The 23,204-nt window shown below is 39.8% G+C and overlaps 1 protein-coding gene across 2 annotated transcripts; it reads right to left on the minus strand.

The window, feature by feature from the left end:
* Positions 1–8,595: 8,595 nt before the first annotated feature.
* ggps1 (geranylgeranyl diphosphate synthase 1) lies at positions 8,596–23,087 on the minus strand. Of its 2 annotated transcripts, none has more exons than XM_087803197.1 (4): positions 22,783–23,087; positions 18,424–18,503; positions 15,922–15,992; positions 8,596–9,754 (listed from the first exon to the last, which is right to left on the minus strand). In XM_087803197.1, exons 2-4 carry the CDS (start codon positions 18,494–18,496, stop codon positions 8,969–8,971), a joined length of 930 nt encoding a protein of 309 aa, XP_087659323.1. In that variant the 5' UTR covers positions 18,497–18,503; positions 22,783–23,087; the 3' UTR covers positions 8,596–8,968. The 2 variants fall into 2 exon arrangements, with proteins under 2 accessions (XP_087659323.1, XP_087659324.1); XM_087803198.1 differs by lacking the exon at positions 22,783–23,087 and adding an exon at positions 22,069–22,237.
* Positions 23,088–23,204: the final 117 nt, after the last annotated feature.

The following is a 23,204-nucleotide window of genomic DNA, read 5'->3' on the forward strand; positions in this document are numbered from 1 at the left end:
ATTTGAGTGTCAAATTTGTGGAATTATTTCGGGGGGCTTTTCAGCGTGCAGGTCAGCTTGACCATATATTCAAACATATATTTAAACCAGTTTAAATCAGTTTATAACTCTCAATAAAACTGACAGAAAGTCAGACTACCTTGATGATGCCGTGAAGTAGGTGTTGGGGACATCAGTATTTTTTTAATAGTTTTTTTAACTGCCAGTATTTTAAGTTGTTTTGTTTGTGTTGTCAGAAGTTTGAAAATGTTTTTCAAAAAAGTTTACATTTACCTATTCCATTTTCAATATTTTTAGTTATCTAACATATTTCCATTGTTAATGCTGTGAATAAAAGCCTGAGAATTTTAAATTATATTATAAAACAACCATTAACATTCCTCAAATTCTTAAAGTGAGTAAATAAGAATTGTGCTTTTAACCTAAGAAAACTATTACATTATCAAACCTTATGTGTCATGTGAACATCGTGTGTCATGTGAACATCGTGTGTCATGTGAACATATTAGTCATGTGAACATATTAGTCACATGAACATCGTGTGTCAGGGGAACATACAAGTCATGTAAAGTAAAATAAAATACACAACCAATTCTCTTACGGTTAAAGTCATATCGTGAGCAAATCGTTTAAAAACTGATCGATTGTAATGACGAGCGATTTGTATCGTATCGTCGGGGGATCCCAGTTTATCGCATCGTATCTCTGTGTTTGGAATCGGTCTGAGGAAAACAAAAATCAAAACTAATTTCGATCTAATTTACAACATGTGTGTCTTATATACTGGGAAAAAGTGAATTCTATACTGTAAAGTAGGGTCCCGAGAGAGCGGGTACACGGGCCTAAGAAGCTCTTCATCGGGTCTAGTTTAATAGTGGGATGGATATTTTTATGAAACACATCCATCATTCAAAAGCTTTTCACTTTCTTATCGTCCCCTCAGTCTGGAGTGTAATCCGGAACCAGCGGATCTCATTCCTCTTGTTCACTGGTGTCCAAAAACTATTAAAAAGCCATCAGCGAACAGAGCTGTCACGCGGCGTCACGCGTCTCCTCGGAGGGAATCGATTGTACACACACTTCACTCTGGCTGCAGCTGAAGGTACAAGCACTGTTTAAAGAAACAAATGTTGGCTTTTCTCTAGTTTGTATAGTCGTGGTTTATACAGTGAGAGGTTTACATTTGGAGTCTTCGAGGAGCGGCTGATAAGAGCTTCACACCTCCTCCCCTCTTGTTATCAACAGTGTGAAGCTCTTTTTAGACGCCGACGTTTCAAGAATATTCCAGGAACAAAATGCGTTCACACGTTCAAGGTCAAAAGAGAATTAAATTGGCATCAAATTGCTAATGATATAAATAAAATTGACATAAGTAGCACTATACAAGCATACATGACACACATACTATTCACATGACATGCATAATGTTAACATGACACACAACGTTCACATGATGCATGATGTTCAAATGACAAGATTTTCTTATTACACGCATAATGTTCCTAGACACGATGTTCACATGACACAGGAAGTTTGCGCGAGACGCATAATGTTCAGATAACAGATGATGTTCACATAACTGGTATGTTCCCCTGACACACGATGTTCACATGCCTCGTATGTGCACTGACACATGATATTCACATGACACACAATGTTCACATGACACATATGTTCACATGACACACAATGTTCACATGACACATATGTTCACATGACACATATGTTCACATGACTCATACGCTCCCCTGACACACAATGTTCACATGGCACATATGTTCACATGACTCGTATGCTCCCCTGACACACAATGTTCACATGACACATATGTTCACATGACACATATGTTCACATGACACATATGTTCACATGACTCATATGCTCCCCTGACACACAATGCTCACATGACACACAATGTTCACATGACACATATGCTCACATGACACACAATGTTCACATGACATACGATGTTCACATGACACATATGTTCACATGACTCGTATGCTCCCCTGACACACAATGTTCACATGCCTGGTATGTTGCACTGACACATGATATTCACAATGACACACAATGTTCACATGACATATATGTTCACATGACACACGATGTTCACATGACACATACTGTATGTTCACATGACACATATGTTCATATGACACATATGTTCACATGACTCATATGCTCCCCTGGCACACAATGTTCACATGACACACAATGTTCACATGACACATATGTTCACATGACTCATATGCTCCCCTGACACCCAATGTTCACATGACACATATGTTCACATGACTCATATGCTCCCCTGACACACAATGTTCACATGACACATATGTTCACATGACACATATGTTCACATGACACATATGTTCACATTACTCATATGCTCCCCTGACACACAATGTTCACATGACACGCAATGTTCACATGACACATATGTTCACATGACACACGATGTTCACATGACACATATGTTCACATGACTCGTATGCTCCCCTGACACACGATGTTCACATGCCTCGTATGTTGCACTGACACATGATATTCACATGACACACAATGTTCACATGACACATATGTTCACATGACACATATGTTCACATGACACATATGTTCACATGACACATATGTTCCCCTGACACACGATGTTCACATGGCACACGATGTGAACATATGTGTCATGTGTACATGACTCGTATGTTCATGATACACGATTTTCACATGACATACGATGTACACATGACACATATGTTCACATGACTCGTATGTTCCCGATACACGATGTTCACATGACACACAATGTACACTTTAAACATATGTTTACATGACACACGATGTTGACTCGTATGTTACCCTGACACGCGACGTTCACATGACTAATATGTTCACATGACACACGATGTACACATGATGTTCATATGACATGCATCATGTTCACATGACACACGATGTTCACATGACAATCCTAATGTTCACATGACCATGATTGTGTAAATAAAGAACGAGAAGAGAGAAGAAGTTTAGATGACAAAATGGAAAATAAAGATCAAGAGCATGTTTTTATCTCAAATAGGTTTATTCACGACCAGAGTGTCTCCCATGTCTGATCATTGTTCCAGTTCATGTTTCTTTAACACAGAAGTTTTAGTGTGTGTTTGACAGCCAGAGTGACAAGACCATCATGATGAGCAGCTAAAGCACTGTTTGCTAAAAAGACCTAGAAAAGACCCTAAAATCTAACACCAAAATCAATCCCAACAATCACAGACAAGACTTTATACCTAATCTTCATCTTCGTCCAAAAAGACTCACTTAAAAACATCCAAAATACTTCTGTAGCGACACGAGGGTGAGTAGAAATTTAGTGAAATTTGAATTTTGGGTGAACTATTGCTTTAAAAAATTGTTTTGCCAAGAAGTCTTCTACCAACACGCCTACAACTATTAAAGAAGGACAAGAGGCTGAAAAGTTCATAATCCAAATTGTTCTGAAAGAAGTATATAGCGACGAACTCCACTGTTTGAATCCAGAAATAGAAATTCAAAAGAACAAATCAAATGAGCTTCATAAGTCATTCATAGTTATGGCATCATGATGGCGACAGATTGAAACCGGGGATGGATTGATGCTGGTTTCAAACACGTATTCCGAGTCATGGTAAACAACAGTTTCAAGGTCATGTGTAGTGGCTTCAGAAGTGGGATGACCATGAAAGAAAAGCCACCAACTGCTTTGAGGAATAACTGAATCTCTGTATAATGAAGACAAATATGATGGAATTGGACTTTGTGCAATGATTCCTGGGAAAATATCCAAGTTGGTTTAACCATAGATCTGTGGAAGGTTCATGACTCCATCAGAAGATGAGTGGATGTCCCTCTATCTCATCCAAGTTCCTGTAACACAAGACGGAAGTCGTTGGAGGGACGACAGCTGGCTGGATCCAGACCAAACCTGTCGAGTCCGGTTCCAAAAAAACTAGGAATCGCTCAATCGGAAATACTTTAAATTCTGCGAAAGAATAGCTTTTCGGGCCGACGTGTTTGAAGAATGGAATGTCCTGCCAAGTCGTTCAGAGTTGAGATGTGTGAAGTTATTATCTGTCAAGTCAAGTTTGAGAGGAAGAAAAAATATCCATTCATTCGGCTCCACGACTGGAAAAAAAAAAGTGCACGCTCGTCAAATAATGAGAAGCTCCGAAAAAGAGGGACATCCATCCATCCATCTCGGAGAGGAGGATGATGGAGACGCCGAGTCGTTCCACTGATCGCTAAGGCAACAACTGTTTGGCGCCCGTGGGTGGAGAGAATCAATCTGCTCGACCTTGGGCGAGAGGCTGGTGATGGACTCGCGGTCGGACGTGACAAAAGCTGCTTCACATGTCGCCGCCGTTCATCACATCTTGAGCTATATTTGCATCTGGCCTAACATTTGTGGCGTCGTTACCAAAAGAAAGAAACTGTCTCTCATTCGTTTTTTAAGAGTTTGACATTTTGATGAATTGATGTGTTTTCACAGCCCGGGATTCAATCCGAAGACACGTAATTAATTGAGCTGTCTCCGAGAGACTCTCGGTCCGCGGGGCCGTGAAAAAAGCGACTCACAATAGCGTTTATACGAGAGCAGATAATGCTGAATTTTGATGACTTGAGTTGTGTTTAGTTGAGGGGAAGACGGATTACTATTCATGGAGATGCTCGGCTTCCCTTTAGGAATTGTAAACTAAAGCAGATTCTGTATTAATACATGAGTTTTCCTGGATAAGAAAAATCCAACTTATCCAACTTTTTTTTTTCGTTGCCATGGGAGTCTGAAGCCCTTCAACGAGCTGCAGAGTTTTGAAAGGTCTATATGGGAAAACAATTATGGAAATAAAACAATCACTGTAAGAAAAAGGATATCAAGTTGTTGTTTTTTTCAATATACCTTGTTTTAAAAACGATATTTTCACAACTGTACAAGATAAATAATGTATTTGGTTTATTTCGAATTGAAATCTTAGATAAGACCAGGTTATAGCCTCAAATATTTTAATTTTGAAGAGGTCGTGACAAACCTTCCCCGTAACTTCGTTATGGGATTCTGTGTGATGTCAAAAGTTTATTGGGTAAAAAAACCTAGATGGTAAAAACGTATTCAATCAAAAGTTATGATCAAGCTAATTTCCAATGGTTAGCATATTAGCTGCCTAGCATTAGCATGTTGATAATATTACCTAGCATAAGCATGTTGGTAATAATACCTAGAATTAGCATGTTGGTAATACTGCCTGTCATTAGTATGTTTATAAAACTGCCTAGCATTATCATGTTGATAATACTACCTAGCAGAAGAATGTTGATAATACTGCCTAGAATTATTATGTTGATAATACTGCCTAGCATAAGAATGTTGATAATACTACCTTGCATAAGAATGTTAATAATACTTCCTAGAATTATCATCTTGGTAATACTGCCTAGCATTATCAGGTTAATAATACTACCTAGCATAAGAATGTTGATAATAATACCTAGAATTAGCATGTTGGTAATACTGCCTGTCATTAGTATGTTTATGAAACTGCCTAGCATTATCATGTTGATAATACTATCTATCAGAAGAATGTTGATAATACTGCCTATAATTATTATGTTGATAATACTGCCTAGCATAAGAATGTTGATAATACTACCTTGCATAAGAATGTTGATAATACTTCCTAGAATTATCATGTTGGTAATACTGCCTGTCATTAGTATGTTTATAAAACTGCCTAGCATTATCATGTTGATAATACTACCTAGCAGAAGAATGTTGATAATACTGCCTAGAATTATGTTGATAATACTGCCTTGCATTGTCATGTTGATAATACTACCTTGAATTATCATGTTGATAATACTGCCTAGCATATGAATGTTGATAATACTGCCTAGCATATGAATGTTGATAATACTGCCTAGAATTATCATGTTGATAATACTGCCTTGCATTATCATGTTGATAATACTGCCTAGCATAAGAATGTTGATAATACTGCCTAGAATTATCATGTTGATAATACTACCTAGAATTATTATGTTGATAATACTGCCTAGCATAAAAATGTTGATAATACTGGCTACTATTATCATGTACATAATACTACCTTGCATAAGAATGTTGATAATACTTCCTAGAATTATCATCTTGGTAATACTGCCTAGCATTAGCATGTAGATAATACTATCTAGCATAAGCATGTTGATAATAATGCCTAGCATAAGAATGTTGATAATACTGCCTAGCATAAGCATGTGGATAATAATGCCTAGCATAAGCATGGTGATAATACTGCCTAGCATAAGCATGTGAATAATACTGCCTAGCATAAGCATGTTGATAACACTGCCTAGCATTAAAATGTTTAATGCATTAGCATGTTGCTAATGCCAATGCATATGGTAGACAATCTATCAATTTCACCATCTATTGAGAAATGGTTGTTCTGCGATAAGCAATGTCAGTGTTTAATCTACCAGCTCGTACATGCATCATCTTTTGACGTCCTGGTTGTCCTTCCTTTCTCCTCACGTTTACAGTCTGCTCTCCATCCAGAAGTTTATTTTCTGCTGCAGACATTAAAACTTAAAACCCACTTCAGCTGGTTTCTTCCCTAATCATTTTAAGCCACATTATTGATTTTACAGGTAATAATAATAATAATAATAATAATAATAATACAATACATTTTAGTGGAAATTAGGCCATACAAATGTAATATATATATATATATATATATATATATGTGTGTGTGTGTCTATCATTATATTTCTCTCCAAGATGCAGTAAGTCCCTCATCATGACCATGTTTGAACTTGAACTTATTACTTTACAAAGTTATCCCCCGTCTAAAATCTTGGCAAATGAGAGGTTACGGGAGCAGAGTCCATTATGACGTAATAATGGTCTTCACTCCTCCTCCAGCCAGCTGTAATCACGCCCTGCTTTGTTTATACAACGAATCCCTTTGAGGTGCAGACTTCCGGGATTGATGACACTGCGTGACACACTTTGATGTTTGACCAATCACAGCAGAGTGGGCGTGGTTATTGTAAACAAGAATCCATCCAAACAAATGGTGTTCTCTCATGTTATCATATGGAGGTGAATTAAAGAAGAGGATTCTTCTGAAAACATTTTTAAGATACACCAACGTGACTTTAGTTGTCGTTTTGAATCCATCAACCAGTTTGCGTGACAGCACACTTGTGGGTTTTCAAAAAAGTGACCTTAAATCTGGGAGGTCCAGGAGACGCCGGTGAGAGAGAGTCTGAAGCCTCTTAACCCCTCAGGCTATTCTGCTGCTGACTGAGGAAGGACTTCGGTTAACGTGAGGAAATAAATAAACCAGCAGTGAAGACGAAAACTCCTGCTGCCTTTAGAAGTTTAACTGTTTATACAGATTCAAGTTGTGAACTCATTGTTCATCCCATCTTCTCATGAATCCTTGAGAGGGTGTTGCTGTCTTTCTGATCAGACTGTTCTTAAAAAATATATTCTGTGTTTTCCCAGTTCTCCAGGATCATGACTTCGTTCAAGGGACGTTTGTGCACCACTGGGAAAAGAAGGGCTTTGGGGGCCCCATGGGGTCAGACTTAATCAGATTAAGTAGATTTTTTTCAGATAATTTACACTTCAGTTTACTTATTATTTTATATTAACTTGTTTGTGATCTTGTTTTGAGGACTTTTTTGTCCCTCAGAATGAATTGACTAATAATTGATAACAGATAAGTGCTAATAAATCACATTCATATGTTTGGGTAATAATGTATGTAAATAGAATTATATAAAACTACACATTTTTATGTAAATTCGATTTGGAAAATACATCATTTTTCTCCCATCATGTTAAAACAATTTTCTTTCTTTATGCTTGACGGTCCCTTGCAACAGTTACTGGATTAATGATGGTGCCTAAGGAATGTAACTATTATTGAAGTATATCACTGTCTTTAGGATATTTAATGGTTGAATTTAACAATTAAATTGTTTTTACTGACTTTTATTTATTGAACATCTTTTATTTAATAATTGAATTTGAAAAGTCAAATATCAGTATGTTTTCCTTTTTTACAGATATTCTCATATTCTTATCCCTATAATTAAAAAAAAAAAAATACACCATTTAAATTCAACATTATAATAAATATAATTCAATTAAAAAAATGATGGTAATGGTTTCACTATCTTGCAAAAGAGTACTGAACTACTCGATCAAACTTTCAGCCAATTATGCGACGCATAGACCACCATGTGACAATGTACCAATATTTTAATATGGAATAAAAGAGACTACGGATTAAAAAATACCGAATTGAGAAAATGTTCTTTTCAATTATTGGAATAAAAATATAAAAAACAATGTATTTCACTTCGTTAATATTCATATTAATTTAAATACAATAATAAGATGCTTACAAATGTTTAATTTAACAATTCTCATGGCACTGATGTACTTGTATGTACTTGTGTGGTCACTAGGTGGCGCCACATTGCTTTCAGGTCAAACTCAGGACATGTTTAAATGTGTTTTGACAAATGAAACGAGTCGTGTCTGAATGTCTTTTATTGACGACTCAGATGCAGTGATTCTGACTCTGGACGAGCGTGAGGATGAATCAGCGTCGAAGCTTCATGATCGTTAAGAAGTAAACATGGCGACGTCATGTTCGGCAAAAGGTACAAAAAAAGAAAAAAGGGCTCGAGGCGAGTGTTGCGTAATGAGCCGACAGTCGTGTGACAAAGATCTTCTCTTCAGGATGGGCACTCTGGTGACTTCATCAACATCCCAGAAGGCATCATCATGCGAACAAACTTCACGCAGCAGATAAAAATACTTTGGGTTCTTCTTCTGCTCCTCTGGTCGTGACGGCGTCAGGAGCGAAGCTGTGAAGGCATCATCGTGGATTTAGGAAGTGAAGCAGGCGCGACAAGGTCAGCGTTTCTGGACGGAGTGTTGATCCTCTTCTGCCTCGTGGTGCATCTTGCTGAGGTGCTTGATGAGGCTCTCCAGCTGGGGGTTTCCTCCCAGGTCCCGGATCAGCCGGTACGCCTCCACCTCCAGGTCCCGCAGGGTCTTGCGCGTGTAGGCGAAGGAGCCCACCTTCTCCAGGTAGTCCACGCAGTAGCGCTTGATGTCCACGTTCTCCGTGCGCTGCCGCAGGATGTTCTGCACCTGCGTGCTCTCGGGCTCGGACCAGATGGCGTGGATGGTGGGGAAGGAGAACTTTCCCTCCGTCAGGTCCTCGCAGAAGCTCTTGTTCTCGCTGTACTCGCGCGAGCTCAGGTTGGCGTAGTCGTCGCGGATCTGGAAGAAGAGGCCCAGCGTGTCCAGGAGGGGCTTCAGGTCCCGCTTCCAGGTGGAGAAGAGCTGCATGAGCCCCACGGCCAGACCGAAGAGCCCGCCGGTCTTCTTCAGCACCATGGTGCGGTACTCCTGCTCCGTGGGGCAGGTGTAGGTGTCCCGCCAGTGGATGTCCAGGCCCTGGCCGCGGTGCAGCTCCAGCAGCTGGCGCGTGAACACCTTGACGGCCTCGGGCTCCTCCAGGGTCAGCACCTTCTCCAGGCCCAGGAAGTAGACGTAGTTGGCCGAGTTGATGACGGACGGCGTGCCGTAGATGCTGTGGGCCACGGGGAAGCCTCGCCGCAGCGTGGAGCTGTCCTCGATGTCGTCGATCAGCAGGCTGGCGTTGTGCAGCATCTCCGTCACTTCCGTGATCACCTGGACACGAGACACGCAGGTGAGTCTCCATGACAACGATTGTGACAACACTACGGGTGTAATACTGGTCATGCCCACTAGATGGTGCCATGATCCCACCAGTGTAAACTCCCGCGACCCACCACTTGTGGCCGACATTTTTTAAAACCATTTAAAAACATGAATTATTTAGTTTTAGTTTCAGTTTATTTTTAGACTCCTGTCAGTTAACATACATGACAATGTAATATACAATCAAATATCTACTGAATTTAAATATATATTTCAGTACTCAATTTATTTCAGATATTTATTTTATAGTTCTAGTCAATTTTATTTTAATTTTCATTATCCACGGTTTATTTTTACGAGTGTATATGTGTGTATATATATTTTAAATACATAAGACACCATTGAATCAAAGGAAAAACAAATAGGGAGCAAACGTTTATTCAAATTCTAGAAAAAAAAAAAAATCCGAAAACCGGTCTAATAAAGAGGTCAGTTCTGAAGTCGGATCTTCATCCAAAACCTTCAAGTAATACATTATTCAGGGGTCTATTGATTCCAATAAAGCTCCAAAAGAAATGCCATTGATCGTTTAAACCTTGATACCGATGGTGTTAATAATTTAATACTTTGGAATTTGATGACATGATGATCATTTTTTTTGTGTGGCCACAATTGAGCAGAAATACAGGAGCTGGACACAAGCTGGACCAGCAGCCTGTCCGACTGCTTTGGGGATTTGGGAAGACGAGTGCTGGGGTCTGCGGTTCGTATGGAGCCCACGGGCACAAAAGAGAGACTCAGTGGGTCAGGCAGATGGCCAAACTCAGCTGGTCGAGCAGTTCTTCTGCCAAATGCAACCTTTTCTTTCTCTCAGACGCTCTCTCGCCCACAGTTGGCTGGAGTCGACACCTTCAAGGAAATGTCTCCAGATCCTCAGCGTCTGGTATCCTTTCTGTGGTGCAGCCGTCCCTCCAGAACAATAATTATAATGGTGTTGATTATTGAGCACAAGATAATTCATCTTCATGTGTCAGCAGGACTCTGCTCCGGGTCTCCTCGAGTCGAGTCCATCTGCAATCAGAGTCTCAGCTGGACGGGTCGTCTCAGCGATGACCCGACTTTCACAGGATGAGAGAGGACGTGGAAATTGAAAAGACACTTCAAATAGGTGAGTGTGGGAAGAAAACTCACTAATGGAGTGAACATGGATCAGGATGAGTTGTTTGAAGAATAAGGTCAAAACATAAGTTCTAAATAAAGGGCTGAGGGTGATTTTGCTGCACTTTTATTTACATGTTTTGTTGTAACTTCAACTTCATTTAATTGATCGATTTAACCCTTAACCACAGCCTGACAGTGAGTTTGTCAACCACCAGGTAGGGCAGCGCAATATTGGAAATAGGTGCGATATTTGCGTCTTGAATTGCAATAACGATGTTAATGCGATTTCTTTCAGACGCGTCGTCATAGCAACCGAGCCTAGCAAGCTGCTCAGCACAGCTCACAGACGGACGGAGACGTAAAGGACAACGAGACATAGAAGTACAAATTGACAACAGAACGTGACACTGATCTGTCAAAGTGCGCATTTAAGAAATGCTTGATTTATACAAGGAAAAATTCTGAATTATCACACGTTTTCGATATGCATATCGCACCCATTTCCAATATTGCGATATCGATATATCATGCAGCCCTACCACCAGGTTACCATTATCAAATGTGCCGTGAAGTCACTTAGAATTTTGAAGTGGCATGAAGTGTAGTGGAGGAAAACACGACACTTTAAATGTCTCCAAGAACCTAATTTTGCCTTCATGAAACAACCCTAATCCTGAACTAAATCCGATGGATTTACCGTTATTAATCTCTGTGCACACTTTCAATCCAAATCATGACTTGGGTATGAGGTGCCATTACTCTCAACAACCCTCTCAGTAACAGTGACCTGAACGACTCCCATAATGCTTTGCCGCCCAGCCAACCAATCAAAGCCGTTGATCACTTGACATGCCAACAATTTAAGCTCTACTGTAGCGATGAGCTAACACTAAATAAAGCAGTATGTAGAAGGGCATCATGGGAGTTCATAGCTTTGCTGATGAATCGGTTTGTAACAGTGTGAATAAAGACAACAGGCTTTGTCGTCCTTGACAGTAGTTGCTAGAATATATTTAAAACCAAGTACTGAGTGGAAATAAAAAAAATAAAATAAACAGTGAAACTGCAGAACGTAAACAGCTATACTGTACTTCCATGATGTTGCTAATGTTTTGTTTGATGGGTTGTTTTCGTTCCGAGGCCTTGAACAAGTCGGAGCTAAAAGTCCTTGAACACTACGGAAGCCTCCATCACTCTTCATGTTCAATCATCCAGAATCGTCACTAAAGGTCAGAGCAAAACTCAGGACCCCACACACACACACACACACACACACACACACACACACACACACACACACACACACACACACACACACACACACACACACACACACACACACACACACACACACACACACACACACACACACACACACACACACACACACACACACACACACACACACACACACACACACACACACACACACACACACCTGCAGCGACTTCATAAGAACTGCATTTACAAAATGACCAGAGACAGCGTACTACTGTCGCCGCCGCCTCATTTATCTGAAGATAGTCGTTTCCATGGCGCCCTCTCTCTTGGCAGGAGTGTGCTAATGATGACGATCCGAGCGCTGGAGTCTGAGCGCAGGGTTCAGCTGGAGTTTAGAGAGCGGTCGTGCGGGAGGCGTGGAGGCCAGAGCGACGACACGCGAGGTGCATTCACACCAGCCTGCACATGCTCTCCCGAAGGGTTGGTTCACCACACAGATGTGGTCGGTGAATAAGTCATGGGGTCACCGAGGGAGTCGTTTTATGTAGACGTTCAGGGAACTTCCACCTAAATTTGTCAACACAGAATTGACAGTCTTCGAACCGAACATTCATAACATGTGTGGCAAGATTCTGATGAAACCAGGTACCGTTGACGTCACTAGGAAAGTACTTGAAACGTGTCCATAATGACAATGGCTGTTTGTTATCGTGCTGCAGCGAACATTTTAAACCGAGCAAGTTGCTTTTTCGATGATGGATTAGTATCAGCCCAGATTCTGAGAATTGGGAATCCTCGCTCCTGCCAAAACAAGAACCCAGTCTGCAGCAATGCATTTCTAAACCACCATGAAACCTCCCAAGAGCTTCGCTGGTTCATTGCTCTCTCCATTCCCAGTCTCGTTTTCACTCCCGCATCAACTTCAACAACCACCAGGAACATCATACGAATACAAGTTGGTTCCACATTCATCTCTAGAATCAAGGACATACATTTCCATATATTCTGTCGACATGTGGCCAATTATCCGACCATGCAGTGTGATCGAAATAACATCTGAGGTACCAGGAAAAGTATAGGATACAACGAATATTTAAGACAAATTTAACATAAAGCCAAACCATAGTTAACGACTGAAAGACACAAAATGATTTTACTTCTCTGAGCATCAGAACTATAATGTGCTCAGGCTGTTAATGGTACTACAGGTCATATCATGATTGACATAAATAACGTAGCCGTCAGTTACGGTCAGAATAAACAATACTTTTGTAAGATCTTGATCAAATATAACAAGCACAAATGTCACTATGATTTATAGGTTGCCGTTTTTCTCTCTCCAGTACAAAGTAAAATGTCATTTAATCCAGTTTTTATAATAAGATTCATTTTTAACAACCTTAAAAAAAACCCTAAACAAGATTTTTTTCTGTCCCAAGCATCTCAAAAACCAAAGTAGATTAGTGTTCATGTGACTGGGATGATGGATGTACAACAGTAAGAGGAAAACAAACAAATATAAATATATATAATTCAGATCATTTGAGCCTCTAACAACAAAAAGGACAGTATCAAAATCCAACTCCTACTTCATATTAGGTAGATGCACATTTTGAACGACCGTTTAACTCAATCACACAAGGGGCCAAAATTGCAAGTTATAAGGATCAATACAGTTAATATGTACGTCCGTTTGCATCCACAGCCACTTAACCTATATATGGAGTTTCCAGTGTACGCTACATGCTAATGGTGTCTAGGATGCAAACAGGTGAATAACAAAGTGGCTCCGCAACGGATGCCTTGATATTAAACAAAAAGTGTGACAAGGATCATCGCATCATTTGGCTTTACTCGACTACCTCGCCATCTGTGCTGCAAACGGTAATTGTCTCATTAGTGTCAATACACACAGGGGCCCGGTTTACACAAGGTGCACACAAACACAAACACACACTCCGTCAAGTGCACCTCTTGCACTCAGCAAACCTGACCAAGCTCCCAGATGCAGATGCGCTGGTGAACTGCAATGTTGGCAATTACTTTGTTTACCTGCTGCTGCCTCTTAAAAACAACTCTGCTGGGACAGTGAAGGAAAAAAAAGAAATGCTTGACTAAGATTTATTGCGTTAAGATTTTCTCCACCTGCGATCTCATGCCAATGTTTTCAAACCGTAACGTCAGACAATGAGATAGTGGCCGGACGTGTTCGTAGAGCGCTAGAAATTGAGGTCATCGCGCACCGGGAGACATTTTCTGCAGAGTACACAGTTCATCCCCCTCTTCTAGGAAGATTCTTGGATCTCATGATACCAACAGTCCTTCTTAAACTGTCAAAGTTACTTTTAAAACTGTTTTTGGTGTATTCAAATTGTACTTTGTCTCGGCTTTTTCTCTTAACACGACAGGAAGATTCCGTTTAAGAACATATTGTGGTTGAATAATATGAAAAGTACAAAAATACGCAATTTGAATGAGAATGTATTCAGTGTTCAACGCAAAATATTGTTAAATTAAACTATTTATTTAATTTTATGAGTCAGTATTTTACTCTTTTTGTCGTTTGCCATATTTTAACACTATAAGTGATAATGAATGGGTCCATTTTCATTCACGAGGTAAGACGCAACATCAATTTTTGTGAAAGCTTAAAGTGTCATTTGAAGTGCCTTATAGTCCCAAAGATGTTTCTTTTATATTGCATTTCCACAACACTACAAAAAGTCCTGTTTTGTTTTTACGGTGCTGGCAATAAACACTTTGTTTGTGCCGAATCAAAAATGCCAAAGAGAAATGAAAACAGACTTGATAGATAGAAGGAATAAAAGAGCCCCTGTCGTATGATGCAACATTTAAAAGTTGTGTTTTGTGTGAGGATTGAATTTTTATTGTTTCGATCAGTTTGAAGGTCTAAAAAACACAATCATCTTAAGATGTCTTGGATTCAAACAAATGCGTCGAAGGAGACTTTGATAAATGTTTCATGTCTCTGCTGCAGAGCTCTTCTTTTTGTTTGTGATGATTCTTTGACAGTGACAGCAGACACCTTTCTACTCCCCCCTCTGTTCCCAAGAGGTTCACTCTTATGTCTTAAAAGAGAAATCCGTCACAAAACAATATTCAAGTCAAAATTCCTTTTTTACTGTAAAAGAATGGAGGTATAATTCGGAAACAGACTTAAAATACCTGAGTTTAATTACATTTCTAATGTAATTTACATGTTATATTTTAACTGTGTGTGTGTATATGTGTGTGTGTGAACGTAGGACTGCCAAACACCCCCACCAGATGACCCCCCCCCAGCCTTGGCATGAATCTCTGCCCATCTGTACAACATACTTTTTACGCATTGATGGAATAACTGTGAAACTACTACACAACACTATTGTTGATGTTGATCTGCTCAAACTTGCCAATCAATACAAAACATTTTCGTACTTTTGGTCAAGTGTGAGTCTACTGTTGTCGTAAAAGTTGGTGTACTTTTGTTCAACTGTAGTTTCATTTGTGAAAGTGTATCATTCCTTGTGTCGCCAAGATTAACAAACCTGTGGATTAAGCAGCTCTTTGACTAACCATGCATGACTCAGATGGTCCAAGTGAAAATGTTAGATCATATCATACTCTTCTTATGTGCAATGTTTGATTTGCTTTATTATATAATAAATATACATCATTTAAATAATGTTTTGTTCCCCCCTCCCTCTAAATAATATGAATATGTATCCATCTCTTCAAATTAAACAATGAATTTACCCATTTGAAGATCATGCAGCTCCAAATGTACTTCTTACCTGAAGTTTATCTTCTGAAACGTCCAGCCAGTGGTTGAATGCTTGGGCGAGTTTGGTCCTCACCTGCTTCCCTGTGATGGATACACAACGATTTATTCAACAAACTGAGTTTCCTGCTTCACTATTTTGGCTGCTTACAAATCTGTTTAAATACTGGACTGGTCCTGCAACACAGACCATGTGTATAAGAAGGTCCAGAGTAGACTGTACTTTCTGAGGAGGCTCCGATAATTTAACAAGGGCTGGCTCTGTGGTTGAAGCTGGACTCACTGGTGACAGTTGCTGAGAGGAGATCTCTGGACAAACTATTGTCCATCATGGACTCATGGAGTCATCCTCTGAACACTGTCATCAGTGAGCAGAGAAGCAGATGGAGTGAATGTATGCTCCTCCCATGATGCAACACTAATAGACTCAGGGACTCATTCATTCCTCGTGCTATTAGTTTGTTTAGTTCGGAGTTTGGGGGCAGGAGAGGAGCGAAAAAAAAGATGATATTCCATGTTAAACTTTGTATCCTTTTTCTTTGATCCATGTTCTTTATCTTTATCTTGGGTCATCTTGCACTTTCTTTTTATTGCACTTTGTTCTTGTTTCATAAATCTATCGTCTGTGTTTCTGTGTGTGATCTATCTAAATCAGGGGTGGGCAATTATAATTCTTCAAGGGCCACATTAAATTATGTGAATGTTGTTAGGGGCCGAAAAGCAAAAAGAAAGACAAAGAAATCCCTAAAAAAGGACATTCGTCATTAGGCTGTGACTTTTATTAAGCTAAATTAGGTGCAATTTTATTCATGTATATACAAGATTTTTTCAAAACATTTCTTCAACTAACTTATAAAAAATGTTTTGAGAGATTTATATATACTCAAAAAATGACACACAAAGTAAATGAGTGTTGAAATGTAAAATGAAAATAATAAATACAAAATACATTTGTTAATGCATTAGAACCATTTATACATCATCATACTTTGATATTACGAGGGCCGCATAAATACAGTCATTTTATTTATAAACCAAACTTAGTAGCTAAAAAAATACATGCTGGGTGGTTCTAATTAGCACTTCATGAAAATGTACATGGTCTTGCGTCTCCACCGTTGATGAAATTGTGGTTGTAAGAATCGTTTTGGGATCTCAACATGGAAACTTAATTATGTTTTGTAGGTTTGAGCACTGAGCCAGAAATAATTTCAGAACAACGTTGAACGAGGCCAACTTAAATTAAGTGGAGGAATTGAACAACAAGCAATTATGTTTCCAAACTAGAACAAGAAGACCCAGATTTTCACGTCTAATTGGCATTTTTCCCATCTTGAAAACGGTGATTTCTTCCAAGCATAATGACACTGAAGCTTTGGGTAAAAAAAAAAAAAATGATTTGAGCACATTATTAACCCAGATGACTTGACCCATTTACCAACATCAAATTAGGAAACCCATCTTCTTTAGGGCAACACAGTATGACTTGAACATGAGCCCTCGATTTAGGAATATATTAAAAATCACTATGACTTAGAATATGGTCATAAATGACTCCCATTTAACTCCCATTTAAGGAACTATGCAGGATAGTATACCCACACAAAAAAAGTAAAAAGTATACCATGCATATGAGCAAAATGTATTAAACAAAGACTCAACAGTAGATAAAGAATTGTTAATATGTTGTAAAAAACATATTAAAATGCATGTGTCCAAATCTTTGGTTACTTGCATTTATTTTTACACGTCTGTCGGACTCCATCACTTACGCTTTAGATCACATGTGTCAAACCGGTCCAGTAAAGGGCCGGGGTGGTGTAGGTTTTTGTTCCAACCAGTCAAGCACATAAAGTTGAACCAATCAGGCGTCTGAAGACAGTAATCAATTAATTGTCAGTCAGGTGTTGCTTGTTTAAGCCGACACCTGATTGGTTAACTCATGTGTGCTTGATTGGTTGGAACAAAAACCTGCACCGTCTCGGCCCTTTTCTGGACCAGTTTGACACCCCTGCTTTAGATAGTATTGCAGTTAATGTCGGCATATGCGACTTAAAGAGCAAAACCCCTCTTTTCATTAAAATATTAACATTAGAAAATGTACTTTTGTTTTTCTGGAGATTAAATCTTGTTTACTATAACAACAACCACTCTACAGTGATTGGTCAAACATACAGGTTTGTCACCGCACGTCATGAATCCAGGAAGTCTTCACCTCCAAGGCAATCGTTGTATAAACAAAGCGGGACGTGATGACAGTTGGCTGGAGGAGTTAAAACCATCATTACCTAATAATGGATTTTGCTCTCATGACCTCTCCTTCGCCAAGATTTCAAGTAATAAGTTGGTCATGATGAGGGACTTGCTGCATCTTGGAGAGGAAGACTAGACCATTTGAAACATGAGAGGAAGTCATTAAAGTCTCATTTTGAAATGAGTTTCCGTCTGGCACTGTTCAATAACATCTGCATTATCTGCAGAAGAAAATAAAACAAAGCTCCAGCTCTTCACTCACCAGGCAACTGCAACAAGTATTTGTATGGCTCCAGGAGAATCCTCTCCGAGGCAGCTTCCTTTGCACCGTCCATGGCAAAACTATGTTTGAAACAAGGAAAACGAAGAGCAGAACTGTCAAATAAGTAGAATAATAATAAAAGGGGTCAATGAAAAGCAAACATCCGGTACCGAATGTTTAAAGTTGGTCTGCTTAGTTTAATTAAAATGAATGTTTTCAAGGAATACGCAGCAAGTGGGCACCCTAAATCTTCATTATGTTCATTATATATGTTCAGTAAAAGTTGACAGTGTTTAATCATGCATTTGAATGAAAGATCCAAATTCACTCAAATCTGAAAAGTCTATCAACAATTTGGTACAAGTTATATCGGACGAAATGATTATTGTCAGACCACACGTGCCACTTTACAAATGTCACAAAAGAACTCTTTAAAGTCTTAAGCAACATACAATGGATCAGTCCATGCGTTCAGCAAAATGATGCTGGAAATGAAAACATGTCAGTCGTAAACTATTAGTAGACGATAGCACATATTGTCATACAAGTTCTGTGACTAATAATGAAGGTGATTATTATCAAAGTAACTGACAGAGCATTACTGAACTGTTGAGTGACGTCATCACCGAAGTAAGTAAGTAAGTAAGTAATATTTATTTATATAGCGCTTTTCCAGACCAGGGTCACAAAGCGCTTAAACAAACAAAACAATACTCAAAAAAGTATATACACTTTAAAGATCAAGATAATACTGAGAACAACACAGGAGTTCGAGAAATTCAAGGAAAAGCCTGAACAAATAGAAACGTCTTAAGATGTTTCTTAAAGGAGTCAGTAGATCCATCATGCGCAAAGAGAGAGGAAGATCGTTCCAAAGCTTAGGAGCAACAGCCTGAAAAGATTTCTCTCCTCTGGTCCTGAGCCGTGTGCGTGGAACCATAAGTAGATTCTGATTCACAGACCTCAGAGCCCGAGCTGGGGTGTAAGGCTGGATCAGATCACTGATGTAAGGAGGAGCCTGACCATGAATAGCTCTGAAAGTAAGAACCAGAATTTTAAAGTTGATCCTGAAAGAAACTGGAAGCCAGTGAAGAGTTTTAAGGAACGGAGAAATGTGAGTTCTTCTACTTGAGCGGGTTAGAATTCTCGCTGCACAGTTCTGAATCAACTGCAGACGAGACAACTCCTTCTTGTTAAGACATGAAAACAAACTGTTACAATAGTCCAGACGAGAAGAAACAAACACATGGATTACAAGCTCCAGATCATGTTCTGACAACATTTTCCTAAGTTTAGAGATTTTTCTCAGTTGAAGGAAACAGTTTCTGGTCAGTTTTCTACAGTGTTGAACAAGAGACATGTCTTTATCAAATACAACACCCAGGTTTCTCAGGCTCAGTTTGACAGACTGACCTAAGTCACCCAAGTACTGACTCAACCCTGGAATCTTATCATCAGGAGCAATCACCAGAGTTTCAGTTTTGTCCACATTTAGCTGTAAAGTGTTTTCAGCCATTGTTTGATTTCTAGCAAAAAATTGACTAAGCTGTTCAGCCTCTGGGGCTCAGTTGGATCAAAAGAGCAGTAGAGCTGGATGTCATCAGCAAAAATGTGATAAGAAACATCTGGAAATCTCTGAATGATTTTACCCAGGGGAATCAAGTACAGCAAAAACAATAAAGGACCCAGAACAGAACCTTGAGGGACTCCACACAACAGATCTGCCGATTCAGACCTCATTTGATTGGCAGATACACTAAAACTGCGCCCAGAAAGGTAAGATGAGAACTGTGTCAAAGGCTGAGGACAGATCCAAAAGAACCAGAACAGTGAATTTACCAGATTCAGCCGACATCATGATGTCACTGGACACTTTCAATAAAGCTGTCTCCGTAGAGTGATGTTTACGGAAGCCAGACTGAAACTTCTCATGGATGTCTCTCTGATCCAGGAACAAAGACAGCTGCTCAGACACCACCTTCTCCAAGATCTTGGACAAGAAAGGGAGCTTAGAAATAGGCCTGAAATTACTGAGGTCAGTTGGGTCTAAGCCTGGTTTTTTGAGCAGAGGCTCCACAATGGCATGTTTAAATGCATTGGGAAAAACCACTGTGGAAAGGGAGAGGTTCACCATATTAGTAACCCAGGGGCCAATTACATCAAATACTTTGATAAAAAGCCTACAAGGAAGGACGTCATCTGAGCAAGAGGAGGGTTTCATCTTGTTCACTAGTGCCGAAATATCACCCAAAGATACAGCAGTGAAGGAGGACCAAGAGGAGGAGAGGGGCTCAGAGACAGTAGGGGTTCCAAACAAAGGGGGAGAGATTTTCTCTTTGATCAATTTAATTTTGTCAATGAAAAATCTCAACAATGCATTGCTGTCAGCTTCACAGAAGACAGGCGTGATTTGAGGAGCAGGAGACACGAGAGAATTAATCGTGTCAAACAAAACTTTGGGGTTTTTCCTATTTGCTGCTACCAGTTTTCTGATGTAATCAGATCTAGCAGTTTCTACCATCTCATTGTAAGAAGTCATCAGATCCCTGAGGTGAAGTCTATGCACCTCAAGTTTAGTGGACTTCCAGAGACGCTCAGTCTTTCGACAAAGTCTCTTCAGACTCAGGAGATCTTCATTTGTCCAAGGGCACCGTTTTTACTGAATTTTCAAGTTCGATTTAACAGGTGCCACTTGATCCAGTATTTCAACACAATGATCAGTGAAACAGTGAATCAAACTGTGCACGTCTGGGCAGTCATCAAAGGGAAGACGGTCAAACATAGCAGAAAAACTGTCTGCAGTATCGGCTGAGATGACACGCCTCTGAGACCTAACTTTCAAAGGCTTAGGTTCAGGGATGAAGTCCAGGTTAAACAAGACAAGAGAATGATCACTCAGATGGACATCATGTACAGATAAATTAGAAATGTCCAGGCCAAGAGTAAAAACCAAGTCTAAAATGTGGCCTTTTTGATGAGTGGGTTCAGAAACATGTTGCTCAAAATTAAAGGCTTCTGTTAAAGTTAAAAGTTCTTTAGCAGAACAAGATGTGACGTCATCAATATGAAGATTAAAGTCTCCAAGAATATGGACAGATTCCATTTGAATAATGGAAGATAAGAAGTCACTAAAGTCTTTCAAGAACACCGCCGCAGGACCAGGCGGACGGTAGATTGACACACATTAGAAAGGTCTTGTAGAACCAACCAAGATCATCTGAGACTCAAAAGAAGTGAATTCCTGTGTCTGAATCACTTTGCAAGAACAACTCTCCCTAAAAACAGTAGCAAGACCTCCTCCACGACCAGAGAGGCGAGGCTTCCCCAGGACAGCGCTCCCTACTGGACAGAGTTCGTTCAGATGAATAAACTCTTCCAATCTCTGCCAAGTCTCAGAAAGACATAATAAATCCAAATTAACTCTTGTGAAAAGATCATTAAGAATAAAGGATTTATTAGTAATGGAGCGAACATTAAGAAGTCCCACATTCAGCACCGATGACGTCACTGACGACGCCGCGTCACTGACAGGCGCGCAGAGCGGGATCTTTTGAAGCGAACAGCGGTCACGTGGGTACCAGCTGTCACTGAAGTTCAACTCGGTTGTAAAAGCCGAATTAAAGAGAGGAAATGAAAAAATCTTACCACCTTTCGTTGAGGTCTGGACAGACGGCAGCGCTGATGTGTCGTCATGCTCTGCAGCAAGAGGAATGTCGATCAAACATCGATGACGTCCGAGCGATCGCGACTGCTCGTCTCATCCTGACCTGAACTCCAGACCGACTCGATCGCTTGTGGAAATCGCCCGGTACCCGAGAGATCAAACGATATTCCACAGAGTCCGAGTCGATGAGAAGCGGAGCCGGAAACATATTCACCGGACGTTGATAACGGTCGCGGTTATAATCCTCCATCGACTCTCTGATGTTGAAAAGAGCATCACGATCATAGATCCGAGATGCTTGAGACATATCTTTAGTGATATGAGCATAATATCCAGACAAGTAGTCGTTAAAACGACTGTTTTTGGCAATTATTGCAGGAGCTTACGTTCAAGCAGCTGATCAAAGGCTCACCGGAAGTGGATGGCAAACTTTTGAACACCCAATTTTCACAAATTTTTGAAAATATATCTCTTGAAGCGATACAAAAACATGTTTTTTATTAAAGGCCAAATTTAATAATACATAACAAACAGAAAGAAAAACCAGTTTTGTTTGGCTGTGGCGACAGTTCAACGAATGAATGGACAACAAATGTGATTTTCACGGATATTAAAACAATAACATTAAAGCTTGTCATATTATGAATTAAATCGAGCTGTTTATTGACACATTCCGTCTCGTCTGCCCCGCCTACCTTGGCTGTTGACCGGCCACTCCTGTTCCCTTTAGCCTCTCAGCTAGAGGGCTAGCGTTAGCATGCTATTGCTAACATCCAAAAACAACCTCCTGTTCCAACTTTTCTCTGCCACTTTTTATAAAGAGTGACGCAGCAGTTGATAAAATAAGTCACAGACACGACCACGTTGGGCACTTATGGAGCAAACGAATGAAGTGAAAAAACACTCGGATGCTGTTCTCGGCATCGGGTCCTACATCACAGGAAGAAATACGGTTTTAAGGCTAGTCATGAGATGCTAAAGTATATAGGACTCCACCGCGGACATGCGCACAAGAGCGGGGAGGCAGGCGGATTATACGTTGTAAATCAACAAAAGCGGAATTTTATTGTATCTTTTATCCTAGTTATTTTAAAGAACTTTCTGTTCACATTTAATA

The sequence above is a fragment of the Callionymus lyra genome, chromosome 11 (assembly GCF_982586985.1).
Source record: "Callionymus lyra chromosome 11, fCalLyr1.hap1.1, whole genome shotgun sequence".
NCBI classification, from domain to species: domain Eukaryota; kingdom Metazoa; phylum Chordata; class Actinopteri; order Syngnathiformes; family Callionymidae; genus Callionymus; species Callionymus lyra.

What these genes read in the sequence shown, in the direction of transcription:
- ggps1 (XM_087803197.1), bottom strand. Translation starts at nt 18,496, where the DNA reads ATGGACGGTGCAAAGGAAGCTGCCTCGGAGAGGATTCTCCTGGAGCCA. An exon ending in ATACTTGTTGCAGTTGCCTG is followed by an intron (nt 15,993 to 18,423) that starts GTGAGTGAAGAG and finishes TATCCATCACAG; the next exon opens with GGAAGCAGGTGAGGACCAAA. An exon ending in TTTCAGAAGATAAACTTCAG is followed by an intron (nt 9,755 to 15,921) that starts GTAAGAAGTACA and finishes TCTCGTGTCCAG; the next exon opens with GTGATCACGGAAGTGACGGA.